Source organism: Pipra filicauda, unplaced genomic scaffold (genome assembly GCF_003945595.2).
Source record: "Pipra filicauda isolate LSUMZ 115617 unplaced genomic scaffold, ASM394559v2 scaffold16_size7369187_pilon, whole genome shotgun sequence".
Lineage (NCBI taxonomy): Eukaryota > Metazoa > Chordata > Aves > Passeriformes > Pipridae > Pipra > Pipra filicauda.
In genome coordinates, this window is record NW_024104207.1 from 650276 (window position 1) to 677793 (window position 27518).

Genomic DNA, 27518 nt, shown 5'->3' on the forward strand with positions numbered 1-27518 from the left:
CCATCCCTGAATCCTTAAAATGCCTGACTGGGCACCAAAAGGCATTGTGCATTTTCTATGCAACCTAAATAACAAGTAGGAATTGCCTTTATCAGCCCAGCAAATCACATTTGTGTGAGCGGAACAACAACAGTCTGGTGATCAATACCCACCTGTAATCCTTATGCTAAGAAGCCCTGCGGTGGTCCTGTGAAAACTGCAAGCTGTGCAACCTCTTGCCATCCAAAGGGATAGCATAATCCAAGAGGAGCAACTCCCTTTGCCTAAGGTTTTCCTTCTACAAACATAAATCGATAGGGCTATGCCCACGGGCAGACAAAAACGCACTCTACCCATGCTCAAAGTATCTCAAAACCCATGTTAATAGGGTTTGTAAACTCTGCTAAGGCACAGGATATAAACATATTAAACCCATGAGCAAAGTGAGCTTGTATCTGCCTGTAGCTAACACACATGTAGACATACCCACAGATGACTGGCAAAAATATCTCTGTAAACTCCTCACAAGTGCACATACACAAAACAAGCCTTATCTCCTGAGACACAGCAGCAATCAAACACCTGGCAACAACTTTCAAAACCCTTCAAGCCAGATCCTATTAAAAACAGCAACTAAGAGATGAAAGGATCTAGCTTGTCCTACCAGTCACACTTAACAGGGCCCTTAAACATTTACTGTATCTAACACTGCCTCTATAGAAATTCCACAAATGTAGACAATGCCTAACATCATAGGGTACATTAATGCTTCCGTTCAATTGAAGGTACTACATAAAAGGATGTTTTTATTTTAATTTGTGTTCTGAGACCTTGGAAAAGCAGCTGCCTCATCACCTGCTGGAAAAGACCAAGTACAGAGGAAGAAAGGGTTCTTTTAAGAACAGAAATTAGAGCCCCAGAGTGGGACCCGGGACCTAAAGTAGTCCATGGCAACATTCATACTGAAAGTCAAGTCATTATATCCCCCTCTAAATTGAAGCATCCCTGTTCCTAATTTCAAATTAGCAGTGAATTCTTTCACCAACTTGTCTTTCCACTTCAGAAAATGCCCACAAAATGCATGTTTGCAGTTATTAGATGATTAATTAAGTTAAATTTTAGTGTGTAAATTCTCCCCTTCTTTTTAAAGTGAAGTTTTGTGGAAGTAACTTCTGTGTCGAATTTGCAGTAAATCATTAAAAAAAAACCCCACCACCCGAGTTGTCTTAGTATTATTACTACAGATATAAATACACATTTATAACCAGTAAAGTGAGTGTAATCATGCCTTGCTAATATCATTATAAAATCTGACAGCTTGTCAAACAGCTACCATTGTGGACAGCACTAAAGCAGTTCTACAGATCATTAAAGGCCAGGGAAGATAACCATCTTGTCCGGCCTCCTGCACATCACAGCTCTGCTAATTTCAATCACCAAAAGTAGTGATCCTGATAGGCTTCTTTAATGAAAGTAGATGCTTTTGTATTTTAAGAAACACTTTTATTTAAGCCTACATGTCTTCCAAAGCCACAATACTGGGGGGAGGGGGGGAGAAGAAAAAAATCACATTTTTAAAGTACAAGGTGTATGAATAAAAAAAACATACAATCAAACAGGTTGGGACAGCACTTGAGCTAACGTAAATCCAGAGCCAACACACATTATTCGTTGCTCCTATGCAAGTGTATATCAGCTGGGCCAGAAACTCTACTCCCAGCAGCCAACTTGAAAAATCCAAGTGGCTGATTCCAGGACCCTCAGCACCATTCCAGACACTGACTGTGTACTGTTAATATTTGATGTACACTTGCAGCCCTAGTCTCAGAGAAACCTATTATGCAGGATATCCTCAAAGATGAGTGTTTTTTCCCCACATGACTGATGCTATGATTCACAGGGAAAACCTGCACACAAGGTACAGGCTGGGATGTTACTGCTCCAAGCTCCATCAGCAAATAGTCACTGAAATAACTTAACACCAGCATCTCATGGAAGTCCCTGCATGAAAAAGTTAGGCAAGATTTATTCAAGACTATAATCTCAGGAGAAACTCATCAGAATCAAAGGTAAGTCAAAAAATAAATAAATTAAAACAGGACCAGCTAGAAAAACAAAGCAGCACGGCCAAGGCAGCAGCCACATGACAGCCAGAGGCATCTCCACAGTGATCAGAACAACTGTCCACAGATCTTGCCAATGAGCCAGATGCTGCTGCTGGAAGAAGGCTTGTGTTGATATAAACTCAGAGATGTGAGATGCTTAACACCAAGTGCAATCAATCTTCACCATTCCCACGTGGCTTCCAAGCTTTGCTATTATGCCTCAAAGAGATGAAAACAAACTTCATGAAACACATGTAGATTCTAAATGACATTAAACTGCCTCCACCCTCCCCTTACTACTCAGAAACAAACCAGTGATTTGGGTGTAGCTATAAATGACCTGATGCTTTTCCTGAGTTAACAACAGAATCAGGAAAGAATATCGTTGGCTAAACAGTGCACTGCACACACACTGCCAGAAAACCAATGAACTTATCATACTGTATAGGAAATTCCTATCTTCCACACCAATTAATGACCCAAGAGTGATTGATTTTATAATCCCAAACTTGACTTACAAAGTGACCTCCTCTGGGGCCAACTTTCCATTACCCAGCATGTGGAAAATTGCATATGGTCAGTGCACTATGAAAACCAAGGAAAAATAAGTGCTATTTAAACCCCAATTCTACCATGCCTCCACATTCCTTCTTTCCTAAGGGAGATGCACTCTCGACAGTTACTTCCTTTCCCTGCCCCAACATCCTATCTGCACCACACACCAGCTGGGCACTCAATCAAAACAGAAACAACAACAGGAACTAGCAGCTATTCATTACAATAGGATCAAAACATTTCTAGGTATTAGTGCTTCGCCAAGTCACTGTCCTTGAAGACCTGCCACAATCCATTTCTTCTCTCCCATCACAGACACCACTTCAGCATGAAGCACTGCATATTAAAGATTGTGGCTTTTTAATCAGAAGCCACTTGGTGGCTGGCAGTCACATCTCAGAAGTGCAGGAGGCAATGAAACTGGGTAGCAGAAAGGTGAGAAAATTAACTGGCCAACAACACAGGCCGACGTTTAACCTTTATTTTAATCAAGCTAGCATTAGCTCCAGTCTATAAAACCAGAATTGCACTACACACTAACTACCAGTGTAATCACAGAAACAGCACAGCAATATGATTGCTGGACACTAATTATACCTTATAAAGAGTTAAAGACAATCGAGTACACGTAATAAAGATTTATATGCAGTTTTTCACTGACCTGGAGACAGCTTCATACATTAGTAAGTTAACGTTACTGCAGGAACAAAGCAAACACATCTACATGACAAAATACATGAGACACAAGAGCCAGATGTTGGGTCTTTTCATCAAGGAAACAATTATTTAATTCCTGGGAAGAGATATTTTCTCTCATTGATTCATCAATATATATTATCTCTAATAAAAGACCCAGTCCTGGCTCCCTGGCCTAGTCTGGGTACAAATCTGCAGGTCTGCACAGTGGTATGAACCCAGGATCTTCTTTTCCCACTGTGCCATTGCTTCTGGGCAGTGAGCAGAGAGCAACTGGCGACACTGTATCTTGAATACAATTCCTTTTCTTAAATTTGTGTTATGCTTTGTATCTCATGAGATGCACGAGGGAATATCTTTTGGATTTAATGATTTGGGGAGCAAACTACATTAGCAGTTCCCAGGAACTCCTTTGTAACTGAGGATGCTTCCATTTAACAACTTGCTTTCAAAGGGAAGGGGAGATGCCAGCATCCATGAGATATTCTTGGACCGTATCCATATCTCCCCATTCATGCACAACAGCACAGCCCCCAAGGTGGCTGTCAAGACTGTGCTTCCCCTCATACCTCTCAAGGAAGGCCAGTTCTCCATGAGTAAGCATAACAGGGAATGCCAGGGAGCTGCCCACACTCTCCATCACAGTGGCTGACTTTCAGCTCCCAGACACATGGGGTCCCTTGGCCACCAACTGATGGCTCCCTGCTAAAACCCCATCAAGAACTACTGGTCTTTGGTAATACCACTTTGCTCATACCCTCTCACCGATTGTTGATCCCCTCAGATAATAACACTCGTCATCTCTCAACAGGTCAACAGCCATCATTAGCATCCACCCAGAGATCACAGGATACTTTGGATTGCAAAGGTCCTAAAAGACCATCCAGTTCCAACTTCCCTGCCATGGGCAGCAACACCTTCCACAAGACCAGAGTGCTTTAAGCTCCATCCAAAGTGGTCAGATCCATAGGCCCAGCTGGGTCTAGGCCCTCCTGTGTCAAAATCACAACTCTAAAGCATCTAATGATTTTATCAAAAATCATAAATTATACGGGACCCTCCACCACAAGCAATTCAGCAGTTTTGCTAACTACGCTACAGACATCATAACTGAAAAAGCACATCCCTCTGTAAGGTTATTCCAAGGCTGTCAGTGGATAAACCAGCCAGCCTCAGCCTGAAAATACCATATGTAAGGCACGCTCCTGAACAAGACACAACAGATAGGAGCACTTAATAAACAGAGCCATTAACTGGGAAACATCCCTGCAGCAATTAAAAGTTTGCAAAGTACTACAGTGTGCACCTGGTTATTGCTCTGACATCTGCTTAGGTTTTCTATGTGTTTATAAGTTGGACCAAAGAGAAAGATAATTGAGTTTATGGACATATCATGACAAAAATGACAACAAGGTGCTGTTAATTGTTCATGAAAAATAGCATAAAAACTCAAATAAAGCATGTGTACTGCCTGCAATGCTTAAAAGTTACTGCATTTTATAATGAACCATATATGACCAAATGGTCTTTCTCCTACTGCTAAAGAATAAAATTATTCTAAAATAAGGATCCCATCATAAAATGGGAGGAAATTCATAGTCTGAACAATTGCAGTTGTGCTAAGCACATTTTTAGGCATATGGCAATTTTATAATGGTCATTCGGGATGAAGAGCAAAAAGTCTGTTGCAGATTCTGAATTTAAGACATTTCACATAAAATTGCACATCTCAGGAAACAAATTTTTAAGTGTGCATCCTCATAATGTTACAGACAACATTTGGCATAGGTAAATCTGACTACCTCAAAATGTGAATCATATTTCTGTACAATGACCCAATTCTTTTATAAAGGGTCCAAATAAGTTTTTAAAAAAATGCCTGAAGGCATCACTAAAAGAAAGCAAATAAGGAGATCTGCTTTAACTTTATACAGACTTACCGCAACCTTATGCAACCGTAGTATGCGATCCAGTGTTCCCAAGTAAATGCCCCAATTACTATTGTAAGTCTGTCATTTAAATAGTTCCTTCCTGTTTAAAATGTAGAAAGCCAAATGCATTTTCCCACCACTAAGCATTGTGTAAGACTCCTTTCTCTTCCAGCAAGCTGGCTGAAGATGGATGAGCTTCCAAACTGATATCATTTTTAATTACGTGTTTTTCTCTCATTACTAATTTCCTAAACATGTCTCTAATCTTGCAGTGAAATCTCTGAGCGCAGTAGGTGTATCCACATACATCATACTCTAGAAAATTAATATAAGATAATGATCAGGACTGCCATCACAACATAACCTGAAACAAGCAAGATACACAGGAGGTGATACATACTGAGAAGACTCTGATCTCAAGTGTTTCTGGAAAGCAGTGGTTAATGGATGGTTTCACATCCCTCCTACTGGCCCCTCTTGGAGCCAGTAATACAGTTACTGGGATCTAGGAGAGGGAGATGCTTCAAGCAACCTCCCCTTTGCACTTTCCACAACGCATTTATAAGCTTGTGATGCCAAATGTGTATTCACCCCTTCACTCCCTTCCCCTAAATACTCCACCAAGAAGCACTCTTTGCATAAGGGAGCCATGATCAGCAGCTCCTCTACAGAAGATAAGCACAGGTATCCCAGTTCCTTCCTACCATCAGGGGTCCAACAGCTCCCTCCACCTAGGACAAGGTTTCCTGAAGTCAAAAGTCTTCTCCAAGAGCACAGCAGACCAGGAAGCATTAGAAGCAGCCGCACCCACCGAATGGGTAGTAAGGCACATGCCCACACACGCCCCACGTACCGAAAGGGGTCACACACCCAGCAGCTTGTCTGCATCAGATGCTCTTCTGGCAGGCAGGAATCAGGGCTATGTATAGACCCGCCAGCTTAGGTCAACCAAGTGCCAGCCAGTTATTCCCACGGGATCTCTCATTCCTCAGATACCTCTCACTACCTGAAAGGCACTGCACAGCTAAACAACACTGCAGCATTCTTTCACCATTAAACCAGCAAGGCGAGGCGGCAACTTTTCAGGGAAAAAGAAAACAAAAACAAAAGGGTAGCTGTCACAGGGCTTTTTTTCCCAGCTAAACACACACTAAATTCTTAAGGGAATGATGCTTTCAGCACACCAGCTGCCTTCTCATCAACTGACACTTCCCAAATAAAGGAGGAAAATCCTGGAACTGTTCAGAGTGGCTGACATTTAAGAAATCAAATAAAACAAAACAAGATAAATCACCGGCACTTAAATAAGTTTATATTTTCTAAGTGGTCTTAAACTATGTCGCAAGTATGATTCTGCCTACTCACTCGAAAAAGGATCACTGCTGTTTCACAGTCAAAAAGATGAAGGTAGAGAGGGATTAGAAATATGGTTGAAGTAAATACGCACATAAAACCAGTGCAAATATAAGGAACACCAACAGGAGGGCTCTGGTGTATATGTATGCAACTCACTAGTCTGTAATCACATGCTGATCAAAATGCATATGCTAAATGGGGTAAGCTTATCTAAAAATGTAATGCTAGCTAAATTGCCCTGGGTCCCAAGGGAAGCCTGCAGCACAGACAGTGTGAGTGGGCTGGAGTTCAGATGTTTCACTGTATTCACACATGCTGCTATGGAAGCTTACTGACAGAAAACTACATCATTTCACATTTTCTTCTCAAAAAAGAAAAGTCAACAAAATTCCATCCTGTTTTTCTGTCTGCTATCCATCTACTGACCAAGATCAAAAGCTTTAAATCCAGCCTTAACTTCCTCAAGAATATGATGAAGAAATTCCTGCAAGAAACCTGGTTCCTCTTGAGAACAAATACTTCTACTAAACTTCACTCATTCAGCAGATGGAAGGAAAAGCTGGTGGATGCTCCTATTTTCTTTTCCCACAGCATCTTGGAAGGACCATGAAGAGGGCACATACAAATCCAAGGCTCCACTAGAGCTTTGCTGTGCACCACCCACCCCCTTGACTGCAAGCAGGGTCCATGTGGGAGTCACGTAACACTGAACTGAGCAACGCAACCCTCCAGCTCAGGTGGGAATTAACTGACCACTGAAGGCACAGCAAGCCTTTCGAGTGACTCTGCTGGGTTATGACTGGTCTCCTGCTTCTTTTTAATTCTCGTTAACATTTGCTGACACCTCTTTTACAACCAGAGGGACTGGTTCTTTACAAGAAGCTGTTTCACCTTCCCCAGTTAATGTCTTAATCCACAGACTGAAGCAGGTCAGATTATCTACACTTATCAAAGACAACATTATGCTTCATAAGCTATTTTTCTGCTTCGGTAAGGAATAAGCACGTTTTATTTCTTACTATGTTTACCCATTACCTCACCAAGAAGCATTATTGTTAGTCTTTCTGAGGCTCTCCTAGAATAGGAGCATATAAAACAGGATTTCCTCCAGCTCTGCATACCTACTTACCCCAGAGTCATTAATGACATAGAACTGGATTGAACAAAGACTTAGGATCAAATGAGCATTCAAAACAGCTGGGAACAAAAATATATCTGCTGGAACACTGCATCTGTGTTTTGTCTTTTAAAAAAATGCCAATGAGGCAAAAGTTTGCTTTCAAGACCACTTTTACAGGGATGTTTTCATGAGAAAAAATAAAAATGGCTAAATATTTGCATATGGGACATGTATCTCAGTGGTCTCTAAATTAAGTTTATAGCAGCTTTTATATATAAATCTGCAAGTTGTCCTTTTACTGGAGATCAGAAGTACCTTCACTGCTGTCAAAAGGAACTCTGCAGAAAATACCCAAGAGCTGTACAGGAACCCTCCAAAAACCCAAACCCAAATTGTATTCCGTGTGATAACGAGCAATAGCTGAAATACCCAAGGATAGGTAACTATCCTCAGAACTTAACTCTGAGATTTTTAAAATATCTCTAACCAATGTTTTAAGGAAAACTTATAGATGTATATACATAAGAAAAATACAAGTGATATTGTTCCAGGATTGGTAGAAGTTGATTCCTCGGGTTGTTACACTGTTTGAGTGTCAGGTGGGAATATCTATCAGACGGACTCACTCCCCTGACAGGGTGTGTTTCCCAGCAGAGCCTGCAGGATGACATGGGCCCTGTACCCATCACATCATGCAGCAGGACAGGCTGCTGATAGCCCAGCACTGAGACACAGCACACACTGTTCCATTCCCTTCTCCCTTCCCTCCCCACTGTCCCACAGATAGACATAAAACTCAGGGTAGGCCTCCAGAAGCCAACCTCTAAGCACATCTCCCCTGAAAATTATTTGGAAAAAATTATAGGCAAACAGTGAAAAAGCAAGCCAGAAGCTGTCCATATAATTACCCCACATAGGGCCAAAGTCAGTAGGACACAGGAAAAATAACCCAAAAGCTAAGGATACAGCTTGGGTTCAGTGGTTAGTATCCAAAATTACCTTGGCAGTCTCTTAAAGACCTCGGTGGGGATGGTGTACACAAAAGCAGTAGCAGCCAACAGGCTGGGAGAAGCACAGAGCAATATAGGGATGCTTGAGGAGAAACACTACTGCTCTGTGTAATGTTATCAGATCCTACCTGCCCCAGGACATTTCCTACCTCTACCTACAAACACAGTGATTCTCCAACCATTAAGTAAACAGCCTTTGAAGATAACAAAGCTTATTCTAATCTCTCACTGATGTCACTCCTGTATTGTACTCAGCTGAGCTACAGAACTCCTGGATTAACTAACTTCTCTGTAAAATCAGGATTACCTTAACTCTTTAATCCAGCACAGACTTCAGGAATCCTGTTCAGGTACAGAAAGAAGTAGATTTTTCACACAGTGGATTTACATTTTTTCTAATTGAACCATCATAGACATTTTTCACCTCCCTCCTTTAGCAGCAAGTGAACCATTTCTATTCCATTATATTTAGTGAAGGTTTCTCAAAGAAAGTACAAGCACAGCCTCTAGAAAGTAGGGAATGCCATGGACTATTTTCCAATATTAGCAAACAGGACTGTTCTTCCAGTGGCAAGATGAAAGAAAAAATCAGATTGAGCCTGGACTAGTGTGGTGTGATTCTTGATGTGGTCCTGTGCAGGGCCAGGAGTTGGACTTTGACGGTCCTTGTGGGTCCCTTCCAACTCAGGATGTTCTATGATTCTATTGAGAGAAATTAAAATAGAAATTACGAAAAGAAAACAGAAAAGTGATGATCTTCCAATGTACCACCTCAGAGGACAATGCCTTTGTGTTCTCATTTGTGTTCACTTCTCAGGGTCAAGTCTTTTTTCTGCATTGCAGTTCTTTAACTATCTACTCCACACTTCTGATTGCACCCAATCCTACAAGAGTCAAGCCCTCTCACAGGAATAAAACACTCAGTGAAAAACTCAGGGTGAGTCAGAAAAGCCAGCCCTGTGTATAACACATCTTTCATGTCATCAAAAGTCTTGTCAATAAGAAGCTGAAACTCAACTAAATTCTTACAGCACATATCAGAGCTATTTTGCTCCTGAGCTGTGTGTACTTATAAGTAGCCGTGACCAGAATAATAAAAGGACACACAGCACAAATCTGAGAAAGGGGGCTCAAGTTGTTCCTGAATGTTTCCGCTTACTCAGTCGCAAAGCAAGTTTCTTTTGAACAGCCTGAATATTACCAGCTTGGGTTGTCTGCCTCTTCAATAAGCTATGTCTTAGTTATAACAAACAGATCCTGGCACTATTTCCACACACATACACATAAACAGGTAATTATGTTCTCACTGAACAGAAAAATGAAGAGGATGTGCTGGAAAAAAAGCCGACGGAGGTAATGATACCTACGCAGAGAGATGGATTTGGAATACAGACATTGACCCAGTTCTGCAGTCTGGCTTCCTCTTCATTTCACCCTTGTAAATCAACTGAAACTACAAGAGCCAACAGGCTTCATTTTCCACCTGTTAACACATTTTTGATTCCACTGTCAATAAAAGAACCATGATGCAAACTGTTCTGAAATGAAAATCCAGCATCATATGTAACTGAAGACAGAAGCAGAGAGATGAACAGCCAGATTCAGGATGAAATATTGCTGAAAATACTCTTCCCTGAACCTAGTCATTGCTCCCCAAAGGGTTGTTACCAAAGACATGACTACTTTCCACTGCCAAACTGCCCTCAGGGAGCCAGTAAGGCTGAGGCCAGGGTGTTGCTACTGATGATCAACTGAGCAAACACTGAGCACAAAGCCCACCCTTCCACACGAAAATCAGAGAAATCCATTCACAGCCTGTGTTTCACAACATGTCAGGATGAGAAACTCTCTCAATCACACAAATATTTTTCTAATAATTTGGTTCTTTGTTGAAGTCTCAGATTTTAAACTTGAATAACAAGTAACTTCACCAGAGGTCAGTCAAGCAGCAGTAAGACTGCACGAGGTGGCAGGTTAAAGCATCTCTTGTGTATAAGAGTACAAGTATGAAATTCAGAAAGGGCCCCCAGGGATCCCAATGCAAGACATGAAGGTGTAATTAAAAACCATATATCCATCAAACGAAAAATATGTAGACTTAATATATTAACTCATATATTTTTCTTCCTTGAACACATTTGTCTTACTCTATACTCCTTTGGAGCCTACAAATAAAAAACTAACAATATCAGAAGAAATATTTCTTTGTATGTGGAATGTGAATATCAATAATAAATGCTTTTTACTTTATTCTTACAGGTAGTTGCTGAAAGAAGCTATCTCAGCAGACTGCTGAGATTCTGTGCATATTATAAATTACTTCAACTGTATCTCCTCTTTATAAAACCCACAAAAGGACAATATCTTACAATGTTTCCATGCCACTCAATCATCCACACAAAATTACCCATGTGAGAGCTTGTTGGAAGAATGTCAAATGTATTTCCCTGTCTTTGCAACAAAATCTTCAGAGAAAGACAGAAAAATAGTTCACAGTTTACAGTTACACAAGTCACACTAACACCTGAACATTTTAACTGCAGATTCTGGGTTTAAACTTTGTATTTCAAGCTACAGGCAAAATAGTTACAGGCCTGTGTTTCACCCACAGAATAGTTTTCAAGATAGCTTACAAAAGCTCTGCAGCACCTGTAGGTCATATTACGGCTAAGGCACCTCTTCTAAGAAGGGTATTTGGGACAAACCAGCCCTTCCACCTTCTACTCACTAACTGGAAAAGTAGCACCAGCATCACCCAGAAATGACAGAGGCAAAGACACTCACCTCCATCCTACAAAGGCCAAATTTTGTAGAGCAAATTTGTTTCTCACGATTAATGAGTGCTTCCTCGGGACCAGATGGCCCAGGGCCAGGCAGCAGTATGGGAACACCACTCTTCCTGATGGCACAGACAGTGTTATGGCACATGTGTGGGGATTATGTGATGCTCACATCAGAGGTTCAGCTCAGTTTCCTCACTGTTGCTGGTGCACTTGTTCTCACAGTGAGGTAACCAGTCTCTATACGACCATGTGTACATGTGTTCAGCACAAAAGTGATTCATTATTACAACATGGCTAACGCTTCTCAAATGATAACCACCTCAGCAAAATATCTCTTTTCCTAATGCTCAGTGATCACTTTTACTAAATCCAGGCCAAAACTCTAGCACAACTCTGCTGCTCTGCCAATACAACACACAATCCAACACCGGCAGACAATGGCATACTCTTTAAAATTGTCCTAAGCACACTCACCACATGGGAAGCAAAACCCTCCTTGTCCTGGATGTCATGGATCAGCTCACTCAACTACCTCCCCACCCTTCCTTCAATCACTTGGATGTCAGGTGCTCTGGCATCATTAGTCAAGCTTCCCCTGCTGAACAGAAACCAGATCTGTCCAACTTTTCCTATTTGCAGTGGAAAATCACTTATTTGTATGAAAACAGGCCATGTGGGATGTTCCTAGTCTGGGCTGGTGACTGGTCACCCAGGCCTGGCAGTCACCTTGGCACCTGGAGCCACTTCCACACCAATGTCTACCAAGCACTCCACAAATGACAGAGCACATTGATAGGGTTTTCCTCTTGGCCACTAAACCCCCCTAGGAACTGTGCCATTAGTCATATACACTGGCTGCAGTTGGGAAGTACGTACAAGCAGTTGCTTTTACACTCCACGCTAGGCAATTTGGTGTTAAAGAGGGGGGTTGTGGCAACACCAGCATGTTTTGTCCAGGGACAAAAAGAGGTCCTCAAAGAGGACCCAACAGCTACCAAGAAAAAAAGCAGAGTGCTTTCACCATTCCACAACAAGCACTAGAGAAACCATCAACAGATGACTCAAAAGTAGTAAAGCAATTGAAACAAGGATGGCCAGATTTCCTGATCGTGTAAGGCACTTGTTTGTCTTCGAGTTTCTAACAGTTGTAACGACTGTCACATTCCACAGAGTCCCTGGAGACAGCTCATGGTCTGGGGATGGCAACTGCTGCCCTATTTTGGGGTGGGAACTGGACATGTGCCACCAATCCAGCATAGTGCAATTGATCTCAATCACTTCACCAGTCTCATCTCCTCCAACACACTCAAAAGTATCGCTCTGCTGAGGGCCCCATGATGTAACCTGGGCATAGCTACCACCCCTGAACAACTCAGGAGCCACATAAGATGCAAATGCAGCAGGAAACCACTGAAAACGAATTTTTACTTGACAAAGCTACATGCAAACTGTAGGAAACTGCTGTACTCAGATCCAGGAGAAAAGCAGCAATGCCAAAAGGAGTAAATGCATGATACAACATACAATACAGTGAGAACAACACACAAAAAAAAAAGAGAGTACAATACAAACTGAGTACATCTGACTTCCCAAATGACTTAAACCACAAAGTCAAATGCTGCCCATTTATAGTATAATCAGCACTGATCGATATATACACACAGACAGCGACACAAACCACATTGTAACAAATGGTAAATTGCAGTAAAACAGGAAACACATTTAAACATAACCTTTTGAATGCTGTGAGAACTAGGACTAATGCCTCGCTTTCACCATTCATACTGAAAGCCAGTCAATGCCCAACCTAGCCAGAAGTATCACATTTCAGTTTTGTAGAGAGGGCTTCCCATTCTGTTCAACCAGCAGCATAAAATCCCTCAGCAACCTCCAGGGAAGATGTGATAAGAGCTAAACGAAAACTGATCATTTCCCCACAGCTGTCCAGTGTTCCAACCAATCCTGCACAGGTATTGACACATGGTAACATCAGCCCAGCCCCAGCCAAAACTTGGAGCGGCTTGCCAAACTCCAGGAACGCTGATCAAAGAAGAATTTTAAGACTTGACTCAAAGAAGGATAGTTGTACTCACCTAAGCCTCTTTTTGTGAGCAAGTGCTGAGATTTCACTGATTCACTGCACTTTAGAGTGATGTATAGAGCAGTCAGATTCTTAGAGATAAAACAAACACGCAACAATGGCATTATGCTGCCTAAAATAGGTGGATATATTTACACTAAACATTCTTTCTCCAGCATGAAAATGAACATCTGCCAGCTACATCTTAAAAGTTCACACAACTTCAAAGCAAAGAATTCAGTCCAAAGAACTATACACCAAAGATTTACATTCACTTCAATTTATCCTAGAGAAGAATACATTACTCCTGCAAAGTGACATATTCCCACCATATTCTAAATGATTGAAATAACAATCTGAAGCTTTGTTCTTAGGTTCCCCTATAAAATTTACTTTTCTTTCCGCTTAAAAATAAAAATTTTTTAATTAAAAACTAGTAAGTAATACACTTTGACATAAACTTCAACGGCAATATTAGGGACTGAAGCCACTGAAGAGTTTTCAGTTTACAAGGCCACACCATATTTCCACAAGGCAGCTTTCCAGTTTCATCACAGGGAGGCACAGCACAGTACATAGATACACCCTTTTTAGATACCATCAGCACAGTTCTAATCCTTGCTACCTGAGCTGATCTGATACCTGCTACTTAATAAAGCTCCAACTGGACACACACCACAGCATCTTCAGACCCCTCCCACAGCCTCACCACTCCCCTCCTGGCAAAGTGGTAGATTTTCAGGACTACCTGTTACTGTCTTCATGGTTTATCTGAAGTCCCTGGCTTTGTTTGCTGTTTCTGCTGTTGCAGTGACCCCAGTCCCAGAACCCCCTCCCCTACACCCAGCCTTAAAATTCATTTGCCGGTCACAGAGCCTCTTGTTTTCTGTGTCCCTGTGTTACATACTCTTCCTTATACATATTATAGGAGCAGTCAGCTCTACTAAGAACAGCAGTTGATGGGGCTCAATCCTATACAAGGAAGAGAGTCTCCACCATAAAAAATGTTTTTACTGGAAATGGACAAAAGATGGAAGCATTTTTTCTTTGCTGAGCAAAGGAGAAACTAAGCACAAGATTATTAAGCAGCTTGCCCAAATTCACAAAGTCAGCGACAGATCTAGGGATTAACTCAGGTCTTGCATCCCTGCAATGGGACACAATTCCTCCAGTTAATAGAGGGAGCAGGAAGCATGATTTTTCTGGAAATAAGGCACAAGCTTTCTCCCATAAACCACTCATCTGTACAAAATTAGTAGACACTCATTTGAGAAGTCAGACAGCTCCTGATCACAAGCACAGCCAGCAACAGACAAGACTCCCACCTTCCTGATGGTGTCTTCCATTTGGGGATATATTGGACACGTAAATACAAAACAGTTATTCCAGTGCTGCAGGTCTGAAGTCAGAGGACAAGGAGACAAATCCAGACAAATTAAATTCCATTGATTTCCAGTAAATAATAAAAAGCAGATACAATATTCTCAACTGGACAGCTGCCTGGCCATACACAATATGAGCAATATCCAAATAGATGTAGTTCCTGAAAGTAATCCAATCTTGAGAAAGGCAACAGCACTGGCATGGAAAAATCTTCCATAAGTCATGAACATGCTTCCAGATAGATTCTCCTCATCTAACCAGGGTGAAGCAAAATCTCTGCTCACTTTTCACAAAAAAAAAATGTTCATCTGCCAGCTGAAAACCCAGGGACTAATTAGCTTTTCTCTACATCAGCATTGTCACTGTGAGAAGTACAAATCAGGCCCACAGAGGGCAGCCATAGTGGGGTACCTGAGCAGCAGGAGACACAGCAACTGTGAATATGGCAGGTGATCCTGGTCTCGGGAAAAAAAAAAACCCTGATTTCAGTCATTCCCACTCTTATACCCTACAGTGCCAGGTCCAGAGCAGCAGCCACTATCAGGTGCTGTGAGCCAGGGAAGAGCAGGATGACTACTGCCTCCAACAACCTCACTGTTAACAAGTCAGAGGTTGGGATCACTGTAGGTGGAAACCCTTGGCAAAAACAATAAAGCAGCTACTACATATTTCAACAGGTTCAAAGTAACCTCAGATGTTAGGAGCAGATGCTCTTTTCCACCCCCTGGGATTTTGAAATGGTATATGTGTTTCCTCCCTTTTTCCTAATAGGGCAAGGTGCTGAAGGAATTAGCCAGAGAAAGAGCCAGAGCAATACTAATTACCCTCAGCTACCCAGGAGACCACAGTACCTTCAGCTAATTGTCCAATCCCCTATTCCCCTAGTGAGAAGGTCTCTTGGTCTCTTGCCTCCAGCTTCTGAACTGCAAGATAATCCCACTCACCTGTATTTTAAAAGGGCATGCTTGAAAATCCTAAATGTCTAAAACAAACTCATTACAATTAGTTTCCACAGCCTATCATATCACATGGGGACTACTGCACTGACTGAAACAAGGGAACTGTTCGTGTCAACACATTTGACACTGTGCTGTCACTAACCCTGTTATTAGACTGCACATGTACCTGAAATCCACATCTGAGATCATTGCCTGAAGCACTCCACTCCTGAAGCCAAGTCTCTGCAAGAGTCTCTCTCACAAAATTAAATATTAAGTGTGCATCTTAAAAAAAATGCCCCGTAGTTTCATATTTATTAACTAAGACATTACTTTTCCACTTACACATTTTTGAAATGTTAAATGTAGAACATTTTGAGGTGCATTTAGTGCTTGTAAAGAGCTGTGAAAATTGGATTCCTCTAGGGAGCAATCTGTAAAAGACAGCTCTCCCACTCAATTCCCCTTATCTGTATCAACCCAGTTGCAGAAAGATATCCCATGAAAATAAAAGGAGCCCCTAAGTAAAAGGACCCCAAACTTATCCAAGACCCAGCAGTCTCACCATCGTGACTTCAAAATTCCAGGTGACCATGCCACCCAATAGTAAGGACTGATACATTAACAGAAAATAATGTGCACAGGAAGGAAAACTCAGTGAAGGAAGAGTTTGCTTCCAAAAGCTTAGACCTAGTTCCCATGCACATCAAATGCTGCAAGAAGTCCCCATATGCTCTGAATCCTTTCTCTTTTAGGGTAGCATGAGCCTGCAGACAAACAGTGAGGACATAGAGCTCTCTCCCAGGCCCACATGCAGCACAGGTTTCTGGAGCATCCAACAGTGCACACCACAGTGAGGAGGCAGGTACTGGCAGCCAGGGATCACATAAGCTTTCCTTGGCACTACTCCTGCTGATACCATGCCATCAGAGTGGCCACAGTGGGTATAACGAAGCATACCTGACTCTCACACGTTAAGACCACAGTCTTCAATTCAATGCTTGTCCCCTTGGCCTGGTTTTCCAAAGCAATAAGAACAGATTCATTGCCCTCCTTTCCATCCTCCTTGCTGCCAGCCCTTCTTAACAGCTTTTGGACCTGTCAAATGACCTGAAATTGAGGTAGAAGGCTCAGAGCAAGTTCCTACAACTTCCACAAACTGGCATTGAGAGAAACTGGGCAGGACCCACATGTTGTTAGTTGTTTGGCAGAAGACAGATGTCAAAGTACTATCTTACTGTCAATCAGACTGTGGCTGTGCAGCTGCAGAGAAGATGGAGTCTTCTGGGACAAGGAGGGCACAGCTGGGATTAATGCAGAAGGATGGGGAAAACAAATGCAGTGAACATTCATCCTACCAACCCTCCTTCAGCTACTCATGGAAAGGTGGGGGTTATTTAGCACACAGGAGAAACCCACAGAAAAGAGCATGCCCCTCCCAAAACTTTGTTCTTGATCTCCCCTTCGGGTGATGCAATCAGCAGCACATACAGGTGTGCCACCAAGAAACCATCACTTTGATTAGAAGGATTGATGGGAGTTCCATCCAGCATTTGCACAGTAAGACACATCCATATAAACAGCATGTCTAAAGCTGCTGCTGTCCTTCCTTTTGTTTTCCTGGAGAAGCTGGGTTTCCTCAAACTCTGGCTGGTGTAACACTGAGCCTTGACTAGGATACAGCAGGCTAAGACTTGCTTAGCTCTCTCAAATGATTCATGGTTCGTTAGCAACCCAAGGCATGACCTGTCCTGGTCACTGAGACTCCCTGCAGACCAGGGCTGGCAGCATGTTCCTTTGTATCCAGCCAAGTTTACCTGGGCAACTGGGAATACAGGGGTTTTTAGGTATTGGAGAAGAAACATTGCAAACCCCACCAGCAGCAAAGAGCCACACTTGCTTCTTTGTCCTTCAGGCCCTTGGAAGCCATCCAGTGGTTGTATCTCATGTAACTTGCAGTGCAGAGAATGCAATGGGGACAAAAAGAAAAAACAAAACAACAAAATTGGGAAGAGAAGCTCTTAACAACTAAGACAGCAAGAACTTCCTGAACTTAAGCTACAATACAATATGAATGTTTCTGGCCCCACTTAACATTGCCTCTGACACCCACCTGCACTGGCATTAGGTACAATATAAACTTCTCAGATTGGTAGAGTTGGGAATGAGGGTGGATGGGGACAAGGGTGTCTGAATCCCTGGGTTCGGAGAAACACAACCATCAAAGCTAATCATCATCATCATGGCTAGGCTTTGAGAACGAAGCTAATCACTTCCAAATTTCCACTGGTCTTGGCCTCCTTTCAGTACTGATAAAAAAATATTTTATTCCAGTGTAGCTGGTACAATTATTACTTTTCTATAACCAAAATATTTACACCAGGATGAAACCCTTCTGTGGATGTAGTTGCATCCATGTGTGCATTCCTCACACCATGAGAGCTTTCTTCCTCTGCTCAAAAGGGATTAGATAAAATCATTTTACAGTAGCTGTATATCCTTAAGGCTATTGCCTTCACCAGAGGCAGCACAGAGTTCACTTCCAGCAGTGCAGCTACAGGAGCACACCCCTCATGTTGAACAGTCCCTGCCTGTCCCCTTCCTTTTGGAGACACACACCTTGCTCTGACATACAGGTCTTTTGAAACAGCATGTTTGGGTTTTACCTAACAGGGGCATCACACAAATTGACTAATTAGCATTTGTGAAGCACTGTGAAGATTTTAGGTGCTAAGTATTATTATTACTAATTTAATCTACATCCCATTCAATCCTTAGCCTCTCCTGTGAAACTGCCAACAGTGATGCCAATTAGCGGTAATTGTTGTGGTGGTTTTGTGACAAGGCTATTTGCCGACTGGGAGTGAGACACAGACCACCAACTCATTTCCCGTGGATTGTCCTACAGCTGCCAACAGCAACAACTTCCAGGCACAGCAACCTGCTCTCCACTCCAGCCAGAACTCTGGCAGTAGGAGATCCTGTATCCCATTACCAACTCCCCAGGGACACAGCCTGCAAAACTTTTAATTAGGGATAAACCAAGGCACCTTGTTTTTCCCTCCATTAGTTCAGTACATGACCTGACAACTGATGCTGATACTGCAATACCAAAATGCTAATCTGGAATAATTTCAAATTAAACTTTGCTCATTTCCATTCACGCTTGATGAAAATCACGTTTTGATTCACATACAGGCCTCACTGTGGTGGCAAACTGTAAAGGCAGCAGCAGTAAAATGAAGGGAATTGAGAGTGTAGGGTGCAATAAATCTTGTACTTGGGAGACTGTTAAAAGAATTTTAACATAAGCAAAGAGGTGTATCTTTTTATCAGCTGTCCACAGAGATTTGGAGGACTTTGAAGAGACACAAACAACTGACAGTATTCTGTAATCAATGCACATCATCTGAGCACCGAAACTTTAAATTATTTATATACTTTAAATACGTCTAATTGAAAGGACAGCAACACATAAACTGTATGAATCATAGGCCTCTCAAGCAATTAGATTTGTTATCCCTGCAGACTGCAAACAGTATGTTGGCTTTTTATTCTAATGTGAATTCAATCCCTTGTCAGCTGCCCCACGCATGAGAATACACCTCCTCTCTTTCATCAGGAAAGATATCAACAGCAGGAAACTAGCCCTTCTTTCATCTCTGAGGCACCCACCCACCTTTCCAAAGGGTTTTCAACCAGGTGTGGAAATCTTTCTGAATCTGTGCTGAAAGATCTCTTAATTATTATGGCAAAGGAGGTAAACCCTTTGAGAGCAGCATGCTCCAAGCAGTAGCCTTCTGGTGTTTACTCATCCAGTAGTTGCTTAGTTTGACAGTGCATCAGAAGAGCTTACAAGAAACTTTGGACTTGCATTGTATGGGCATGAAACTCTGTAAAAGAGAAGCTGCTTTTTCAGATGTCTTGTTATATAATTAAACAAGAAAGGGAGGGGGGTGGAAATCGAGCAAGCTGCCTTTCTGGCACAAACATTACACAGTGCTCACCCTGCCAGCATATTGCATCAGATTCCCACTGCAAGGCCAATTCACAGCAGCAGAGTAGCCAAACCCCTGACTGTTATCTCCTGCTAACCTACTTCACGCTCAGAAGGCAGTAAGTACGACTGTTTATTGCATCTTCCTTCCTGAGGAGCTGCTCACTACACCAGGGTTAGGGGGGGTCTGAGCTTGCAATTAGGCTGCAGGTCACACAAGCGTCAGAGAATGCAGCTTTTAAAAAATTTCAAACATCAAACACTACTGTATGCTACACAATGAGTAAACTCCAGGTATCTGTTACTTTGTGCTCAGGTCTGTCGAGGTTCTGACACTGTGATGACTACTATTTTATTACGTTCCTAGGCATGCTTTGAAACCCTGCAGAAAAGGGAGATCAATTTACCCATCATCAAGTGCTTATCAGGGAAGTCCCCTGAGACTTGCAGGAAGGAGACCACACAAACAGGCCTTTGCTCACAGGTCTCCTCATCTGAACACCTGGCCGAGGGCCCCAGACTCTCCTGCATTGGCAACTTTTTTTTCCCATGGCAGAGATCGACTCCCAGATAGGACACAATCCTTTATGGCAGTCCCACCCCAACAATGGGAACAGGGCTTTCTGTGCTCCTCACTGAAGCAGCCTATTGCAGGCACTTCACAAGGGAAATTAAACTTCTTTCCACCACTTGCAGCAATCCAGAAAACAAGAGGTCCAGCAGTCCTGAATCCAACGATATAAGATACATAACCTTTTACACCACAGAAATAAGAGCCTACTCCAAACCCAGCAAGTCAATAGGGAGACTCCTGTTGATTTCAAAGGGTTTTGGATCCTGCCTGAAAATGCAAACCTCACCATGCATTCGGACGCTGCTCCACAATGCACTTCCAAACAAAACTATATTTAGATTCAATGGGAATTCTGTAGATCATACAGGAACTCTTTGAATGAAAACGAAGGTCAGTAGGGTTTGGCTTCCTCTTCAGACCCTCCCCCCCATTCTTGCAAACATCCAGATAAGCATTGTTTAGAAAACAATACATTACTTCCAAATGTTATCAAAACCCCAACACACATTTTGTGTGTCCTGAAACAGAATCTCAGGGTCTTCTGTTGCTTTTTGCCCCATCAGCTGGTCCACACGATCTCTTCAGATGTCTAGACAAGACTCAGTATTTTTTCACCTGTACCACCTTTCAAAAGCTTTGCTTCACCTGTTCTGACTAAAGGAAAAGGGACAAGGATAATAAAGGCCTTTGATATACAGAAAACAAACTCGGAAAGGAAAAACTGTGCAGACAGTTACAATACATACAAATGAAGCTGCACCTGTGTTAGAAGAAATCTCTGGCACCCTCGTGCACTTTCTCCATTCCCTACCAGATATGAAATACCATCGTGGAGCACAAACTGAAGGGAAATGACACAGTCAGTGCTTTCGCGAGGGCCATTAAGGACACGAATGAGCCCATCAGCCAGGCAGGGACATTCAAGCACTCAGAGGGTGAAAGCACAGCAAAATCATCCCACTCAAAGTTTCCTGCAGAGCCACAACCACGAGTGCGTGATTCTCAGCTGCACTTTATGGGCTCCTCGGAAGGAGGAGCTGAACCGCTGCCATCGGCAGCTCCTCTTGGGAAGGATGAAGGCAAAGCCCAGTCGCAGCACCGAGCCGGCATCCCCGGGGCGGTGTCAGCAGGGCTGGGCGGCACAGGGTCCTGCGGAGCGGTACGAGGAGCTCCCCCGGGCTCCGAGGCGGCTCCGAGGGCGCGTCCCGAACGGCTCTCGCACAGCCGCTCCTCGGCTCTCTCCCTCCGCTTCCCAAACTCCCTATTTTATTTTTAACTGTTTCTGGCAGTCAGCGAGAGCCCAGCCGCACAGTTTCGCTTTTTGACAAAGTCCGGGACGGGAAATCCTTGAACTTCTGAAGAACCGTCCTGGGTTGGAAATCACCCGCTTTGCCGTCGCACTCCCCTCCCAAATCCATAGGGACGTACCTCTGACCCGGGGCCGGGCCAGGGCCAGGCTCCCGCGGGTCCCGCACCATCCGCGACCCCCGGCGGACTTACCGGCGGGGCGTTGGGCGGGCAGCCGCCGGCGGCGAGCCGGGCCGCCTGTCTCCTCAGCTCGGCCAGCTGCGCCTGGCAGCTCCGGCACCAGCCCCCGGCCGCCGCCCGTTCCAGCGGCCGCTGCTCGGCCCCCGCGGCGGCCCCCGCGCCCTCGGGCGGCGGGCGGCTGGCGCAGCGCTCCTCCTCGGCCCCCGGCCTCTTCCTCGGGGAGAGCTCCCGCGCCGCGCTCCCCTCCGCCACCTGCGGAGACAGCACAGCTCAGCAACGCGGGACGCGGAGGCAACGCGGCTCCCCCCACCCACCTCGCGGGGAAAAAAAAAAAAAAAAAAAAAAAAAGGGGTGAAGGGAAAACAAGGAAAAATAAATAAAAAAAAAAAAAAAAAGGTCAGCTGCGGGGAGCAGTGTTGTCACAACTTACCCCCGGCGCCCGGGGCTCAGGTCCCAGACCCTTCCTGCCGGCGGCCGCGATCATGGTAGCGGGGGATGCTCCCCTGCCCCGCGCCCCGCTGCGCTAATGCGGGCGGCGCGGTGCCCGGCGGCGCGGCCGGCCCGGGGCGCCCATGGCCGGGAGGGGGTCGGGGGTGCCAACAGTGATCGCGCCGGTTCCCCGCCGCCCGCTCGGTCGCTCTAGGTGATGTTGCCTCCCATGTTGAGACGGGAGTGAAGTTTGGGATGGGAGAGGGAGGCGGAGTGAACTCCCCACGGCAGCACGGGGAAGGACCCAGAGCACGGGAGCACGTCGGCAAAAAAGCTGGAAAAGTGCTCGGAGGGCAAGGGAGGAGGGGCTGGGCTGGGCTGGGCGGGGGCGGGTGGAGTGGGGTAAGCGGGGCGGGCTGGGATTTGGGTTTAGGTTTGGGATAGCGGCGGGGAGAAAAAGATACCATTTCGTAGTGACCCTACGAGATAGTCCCAAAACCGGTGTGACATAAGTCGTTGCCCTCTTCACACTCCAACACCCAAGTTCCTCAAGAGTGCGCAAAAAAGGGCCGGGCAGGGCGTGCGGGTCCCGCTGCGGAGCGCGGGGACACGAAAGCGGTGCTGTGGGTGCGGACCAGCTGCCAGTGGGGGCCGAGGGTCCGGCCGGGGAGCGTTTGCCCCGCTCCGCCCCGCGGCTGCTGCTCTCCTGCGCGGGTTGGGGTGCGGTACACCCCCTCTGCGGGCAGATGCGCAGTGCCGCGGGGCACAGCCCCCGCGGAGCCGGCTCCCCAGCCGCTCGGCGGGCGCGACGGGATGCTCCTACACGCGAAAATTGACCTGACAGATGGAGAAATTAACGTTCCCGCAGCTAGTTGTCTACTTGGCTGCCGCTCCGGCTCATATATTTAGCACTTTTCTCCTTTTTTAACTTTTTTTTTTTCCCCGAGAGAGGAATACTCGCCGCTGTCTGTCACGACACCCCCCCAGTGCCGGTCCCGGTGGCCGGGCCGGGACGTGCCCGGACCCGCGGGGCTCAGCGCCGTCCCTGTGACCAGAGTGCCACCTGCTGGCACCGCGCGGCCGCACAGCGGAGCCTCCGGTCCCGCCCGGGACAAGAACGGAGATGGACACGGAGATGGAGCCCCGCGGGGCCGCGCCGGGTGACGGCGGCGGCTTCCCCCGGCGATGCAAACGCAGCTCCTCGGCCCTTTTCCCACTCGTGAGTGGCCGCTGCTGGCACCGAACAGCGGGGTAGGGTCTACGGCAGTGAGCAGCGCCGAGCACAAAGAGTGGGGAAATGCACATATATATATATATATATATATATATAATATATATATATATATATATGGGGGGGGGAATAATCCTCCCCAAGAAGCGCCCTTCACCGCCGCTTAAACTTTTCTGGCTCTCCAGAGCACGTGTGTGAAGCGCTTTACCCCACACCCCCCCCCCCGCTATGCCCAAGGGTACGTGCCCTGGCACCGCGAGCAGAGCCCCCCATCCACTACGGATGCTGCCCCCCGCCCGTCCGGACCTCCCTAAAAAAGTTTGAATGGGGAGTAGAAGACGGGGACGCGGGCTGTTGCCCGGGGGGTGCCGTGAGCTCCTCTTGGGGAAGCGGGACTGACACAGACACAAGCACCCCGGCAGTGTGCCCCGGCTCCCTTATCCCGCCTGCTCGGAGCAATGCTGGTCTACGGGAACTTGCTCCGAAATTTCCTGTGCCCAAACAACGGCTGCAAAACCCTCCCGCGGCTCCGAGTCTCGGGTTGGACGGGGCGGGGGGTAAAGGGGTGGGCTCCCCGACTGGTGCTGGGCTGAGCCGCGCTGCGGGGCTGAGCCACCTCCTTTTTTCAGTAAAAAAAACCCTCCTGGAAACAGCGAGACGCAGTGCCCCCACTTCCCATCTGAAACTGGGGTCACATCAGGCGCCGCAGTGTCCGCGGGGAGCCCCGGGAGCGGGCCGGCAGCGCGGTCCCCCCGCGCCGGTGCGCGGAGCCGCCAGGACTGTTCGTGGTGCTGAAACGTGCCCGGCACCGCCGCCTGCAACTTCGCACCGCCAAGTTTGCCACCCCCTTCCCGTGAGCCGGCCAAGAGCGGGGCAGGCAGCACGACCTCACGACCCTCTCCCGGGCCGCAGCTCCCCGGGACCGCGGCAAGGTCCCCTTACCTTGGCTTTCCTCCGCAGGAGGTGGCTGGTGAAGCCGAAGATGATCTCCGAATCCAAACACAAGGCTCCTATTTCCAAGAGGCTGGGGTTTTTCCTCGTGGCATTGGAGGCATCGGGCGATTTTTGAAAAGCCATAGTTTGGGATTGGAAATATCCGGCTCCCTGAGCGGAGGCGATGTATTTGTATACACACAAGCACACAGAGGGAGGAAAAAAAAAAAAAGAAAAAAAAAAGGATAAAATACAAACACCTCCCACCCCTTAAAAAAAAAAGAAGGGGGGGGAAAAAAGGAAAAAAAAAGCCAGGCGCGGGTGAGTTACTCCGTCATCTGCCAGGATGCGCCGCCCGGGTGAGGTAGCCAGCAGCCGGGCAGACCCACCAGCCTCCCTGCCTCTCTCTGCCGCTCTCCACCTCTCTCCCTCCCGTTTTATCCCCCTCAGCGCACCTTGCCTGACGAGCGAGCGCGGGCGCGGACCCCTCAGCGCCCCACCGGCGCCGGGGCCGCGGCCGGGGCCGCCGCTGCGCTGGGTGCGCGGGGCCGGCAGCGCCCTGATCCCCCGCCGCCGGCCATCAGCTCGCCGAGCGAGGGGGCTCCCACCGCCCGCTGGCCAGGAACCCGCACTGCGAGCCTCCTGCCTCCCCCCATCCACTGCTGGGTGGGTTTAGTGGCTGGGTTGGTGGGTTGTTTTTTCCCTCCTCCTTCTCCTCCTCCTCCGGGGTGAGCGCAAGGAGGAAAAAGCTACCAGTGAAGTCAGTTTAGGAGGGAAGATAGACACGGGGGAAAAAAAAAAAAAGGAGAGGGGAAGGTGAAAAAAAGGAAAGCCTGAGGGAGCAGCAGAGGTAAAGCACTTTCCGGAAGGGATCCGGCCTTTCACTCTTTCACTCGTCCAAAAAACTTCCCCCTCTTTTCTCCCCCGTGCTTAATTTTACGTGTAGTGGGTGCAGACGGCAGGACGGAGCGAGCTCTTCCTCATCGAGGGGTCGAGACACGGGTACCCGATGGCTGCCCCCGGAGCAGGCAGCCCTCCCTGCAGGCTACCTCTCCAGCCGCCCCCTCCGCCACGTGTCCCAGCCTGGGGGCCGGGGCAGAGCCCTTGGATCGGGGGTCTCCGTCAAGGCGTGGCCCGTCCCATCGGGGCGGGCAGGATGACTGAGGCTCCCCGGAGAAGCGGGGAGGGGGCTCTGAGCAACGCGCTAATCCCTTCCCGAGTTCTTTCCCGCTAGACAAATAATCCCCCCCTGACAAAAGCATTATCCAGCTTCATATCGCCTGCAGTGAAAGGGAGTTGAATAATCTGTTTAGCCCGGCTCCGCGTGGCAGCCCCGCCCGGACACCGGGTGCTGCTGGGCGGGGGGTGGGGGGGTCCCGCTCCTCCCACCCGCAACTGCGTCCTGGGCAGGGCTGAAGTCCGGGGGTGAACTGCGAGATGGTGGGTGCTTCGGGGAGGAGGGAGGGAAGGAGGAAAGGAAGGACAGAGATGAGGAAAGGGAAGAGGAATGGAGGAAGGGAAGAGAGGGAGGGAGGGACAATGGAAAAGTAAGTAGAGGAAGAGAGAAGAGAGAAAGAAGAGAGAATAGAGGGAAGAGAGATGTCCTAAGTCTCTATGGCTATGAAAGGACATCGTACCTTATCTTTACTCTGAATTTACTGGGTTGTCTGTTCTGGGATTCCAGCTAATGATGATCCTGTGTTAGATGAAGGAAGTGGGTTAATGAGTGTCTCTCTCTAGGATGGAGGTACACAGATGTCACTGGCAGGCACAGAAGCAGTGCTGGAGGGAGCACAAGGGGATGAGAATGGTGAGATGCTTACAGCAAAGGTGCAAGGATTTGTTTGGCTCCTCATTGCATCCCTTCCTGATGTACACATCAGACCAGAGATGTGCTAATGTGTTACCTGGTCCCTGAACCCACCCAGGAATGGTGTCTGCAGGGACTCAGTCCCTGTGACACCTTGCACAGGCTCATCCTCTCACTCCCCAACAACTCTGTCCCAGCCTCCTGTCTTGCTGTGCACCACTATGCATTCAAAGTCTTCCATCACCCTCTGCTGCACAAGAGGAACATTCCCCTGCTCCAGAACATCCCTGGGCTTGGAAGGTGTCACATTATCAAGGCATTGTGAAGAAGTGAGTGAAGGGGAGGGCAGAAGGAAAAGCTATTCAAGCAAAATGGCGGTATGGACAACAATCCAGGTAAAAAGTGTCACCACCTAGGCACTCAGCTCAGGTGTTCAGCATGAGGTAGAACAGTGCCCATTCCCAGAACCATGAAATGTCACTTCCCATGCACTGTGGTCTTTCCCACCTTGGCTTGGAAACATCCAAGGGTAGAGACAAACTCGACCAGGCCAGGGAGGCTTGTTGCCTGCTTTGGAGAAGGCCTGAGGCATCTACCTCCATCCCCCACATCTTCAGGCCAACCAAATTTAAGCACTCACACCATTCTGTTCTGGCCTCAAGGAGAGCCCACGTCTTCACTGCCCTTAGGTCACTTCTGGCCCACCAGGTCTCCCTTCCACACCACAGTTTGTCCCTCCTCCCTGACTCTTGGCAAAGACCCTGGGAAGGTCCGCGTCTAAAACAAGCACTGAGTGTCAGGCACTGAGGGTCCCTGTGCAACCCTAACCTCACCCCTAGTTCTGGAGTCTCGCTTTAATCACCTCTATTAAAGCAAATATCTCTCCACCCCACTGCCCTCAGGTGTCTTGCTGATAAACAAGCTGAAGGAAAAGTTATTACCTTTTATTCACGGTGTCTAAACTAAAGTAAAACATCAACAGGGTGACTGTACATAATAATAGACTAGATAAAGTCCATTTTTCTTGGGCCCTCTGAAAGCGATCCCCAAGCATTAGAACGGGTCTCTTAATAAATATCTTATCTCCCCGCCACAGAGCCCTGGCTGCAGATAACCAGAC

General features: G+C 46.4%; 1 protein-coding gene across 5 annotated transcripts in view; it reads right to left on the reverse strand.

Annotated features, from left to right (window-relative positions):
* KIF26A (kinesin family member 26A) overlaps nucleotides 1-25135 on the reverse strand; it is a 102562-nt gene extending 77427 nt beyond the window's left edge. For 3 of the 5 annotated variants that reach the window (XM_027732903.2, XM_039379550.1, XM_039379549.1), the window contains exons 1-3: nucleotides 25044-25135; nucleotides 24598-24759; nucleotides 22008-22247 (exon numbers count right to left, since the gene is read on the reverse strand). In XM_027732903.2, coding sequence (XP_027588704.2) covers nucleotides 22008-22247; nucleotides 24598-24732 — 375 coding nt within the window. In that variant the 5' untranslated portion in view covers nucleotides 24733-24759; nucleotides 25044-25135. Of the gene's footprint in view, nucleotides 1-22007; nucleotides 22248-22425; nucleotides 22721-24597; nucleotides 24760-25043 lie in introns of those variants that run through there. The other 2 variants (XM_039379552.1, XM_039379551.1) reach the window with 1 other exon arrangement.
* Between the last annotated feature and the right edge of the window lie 2383 nt (nucleotides 25136-27518).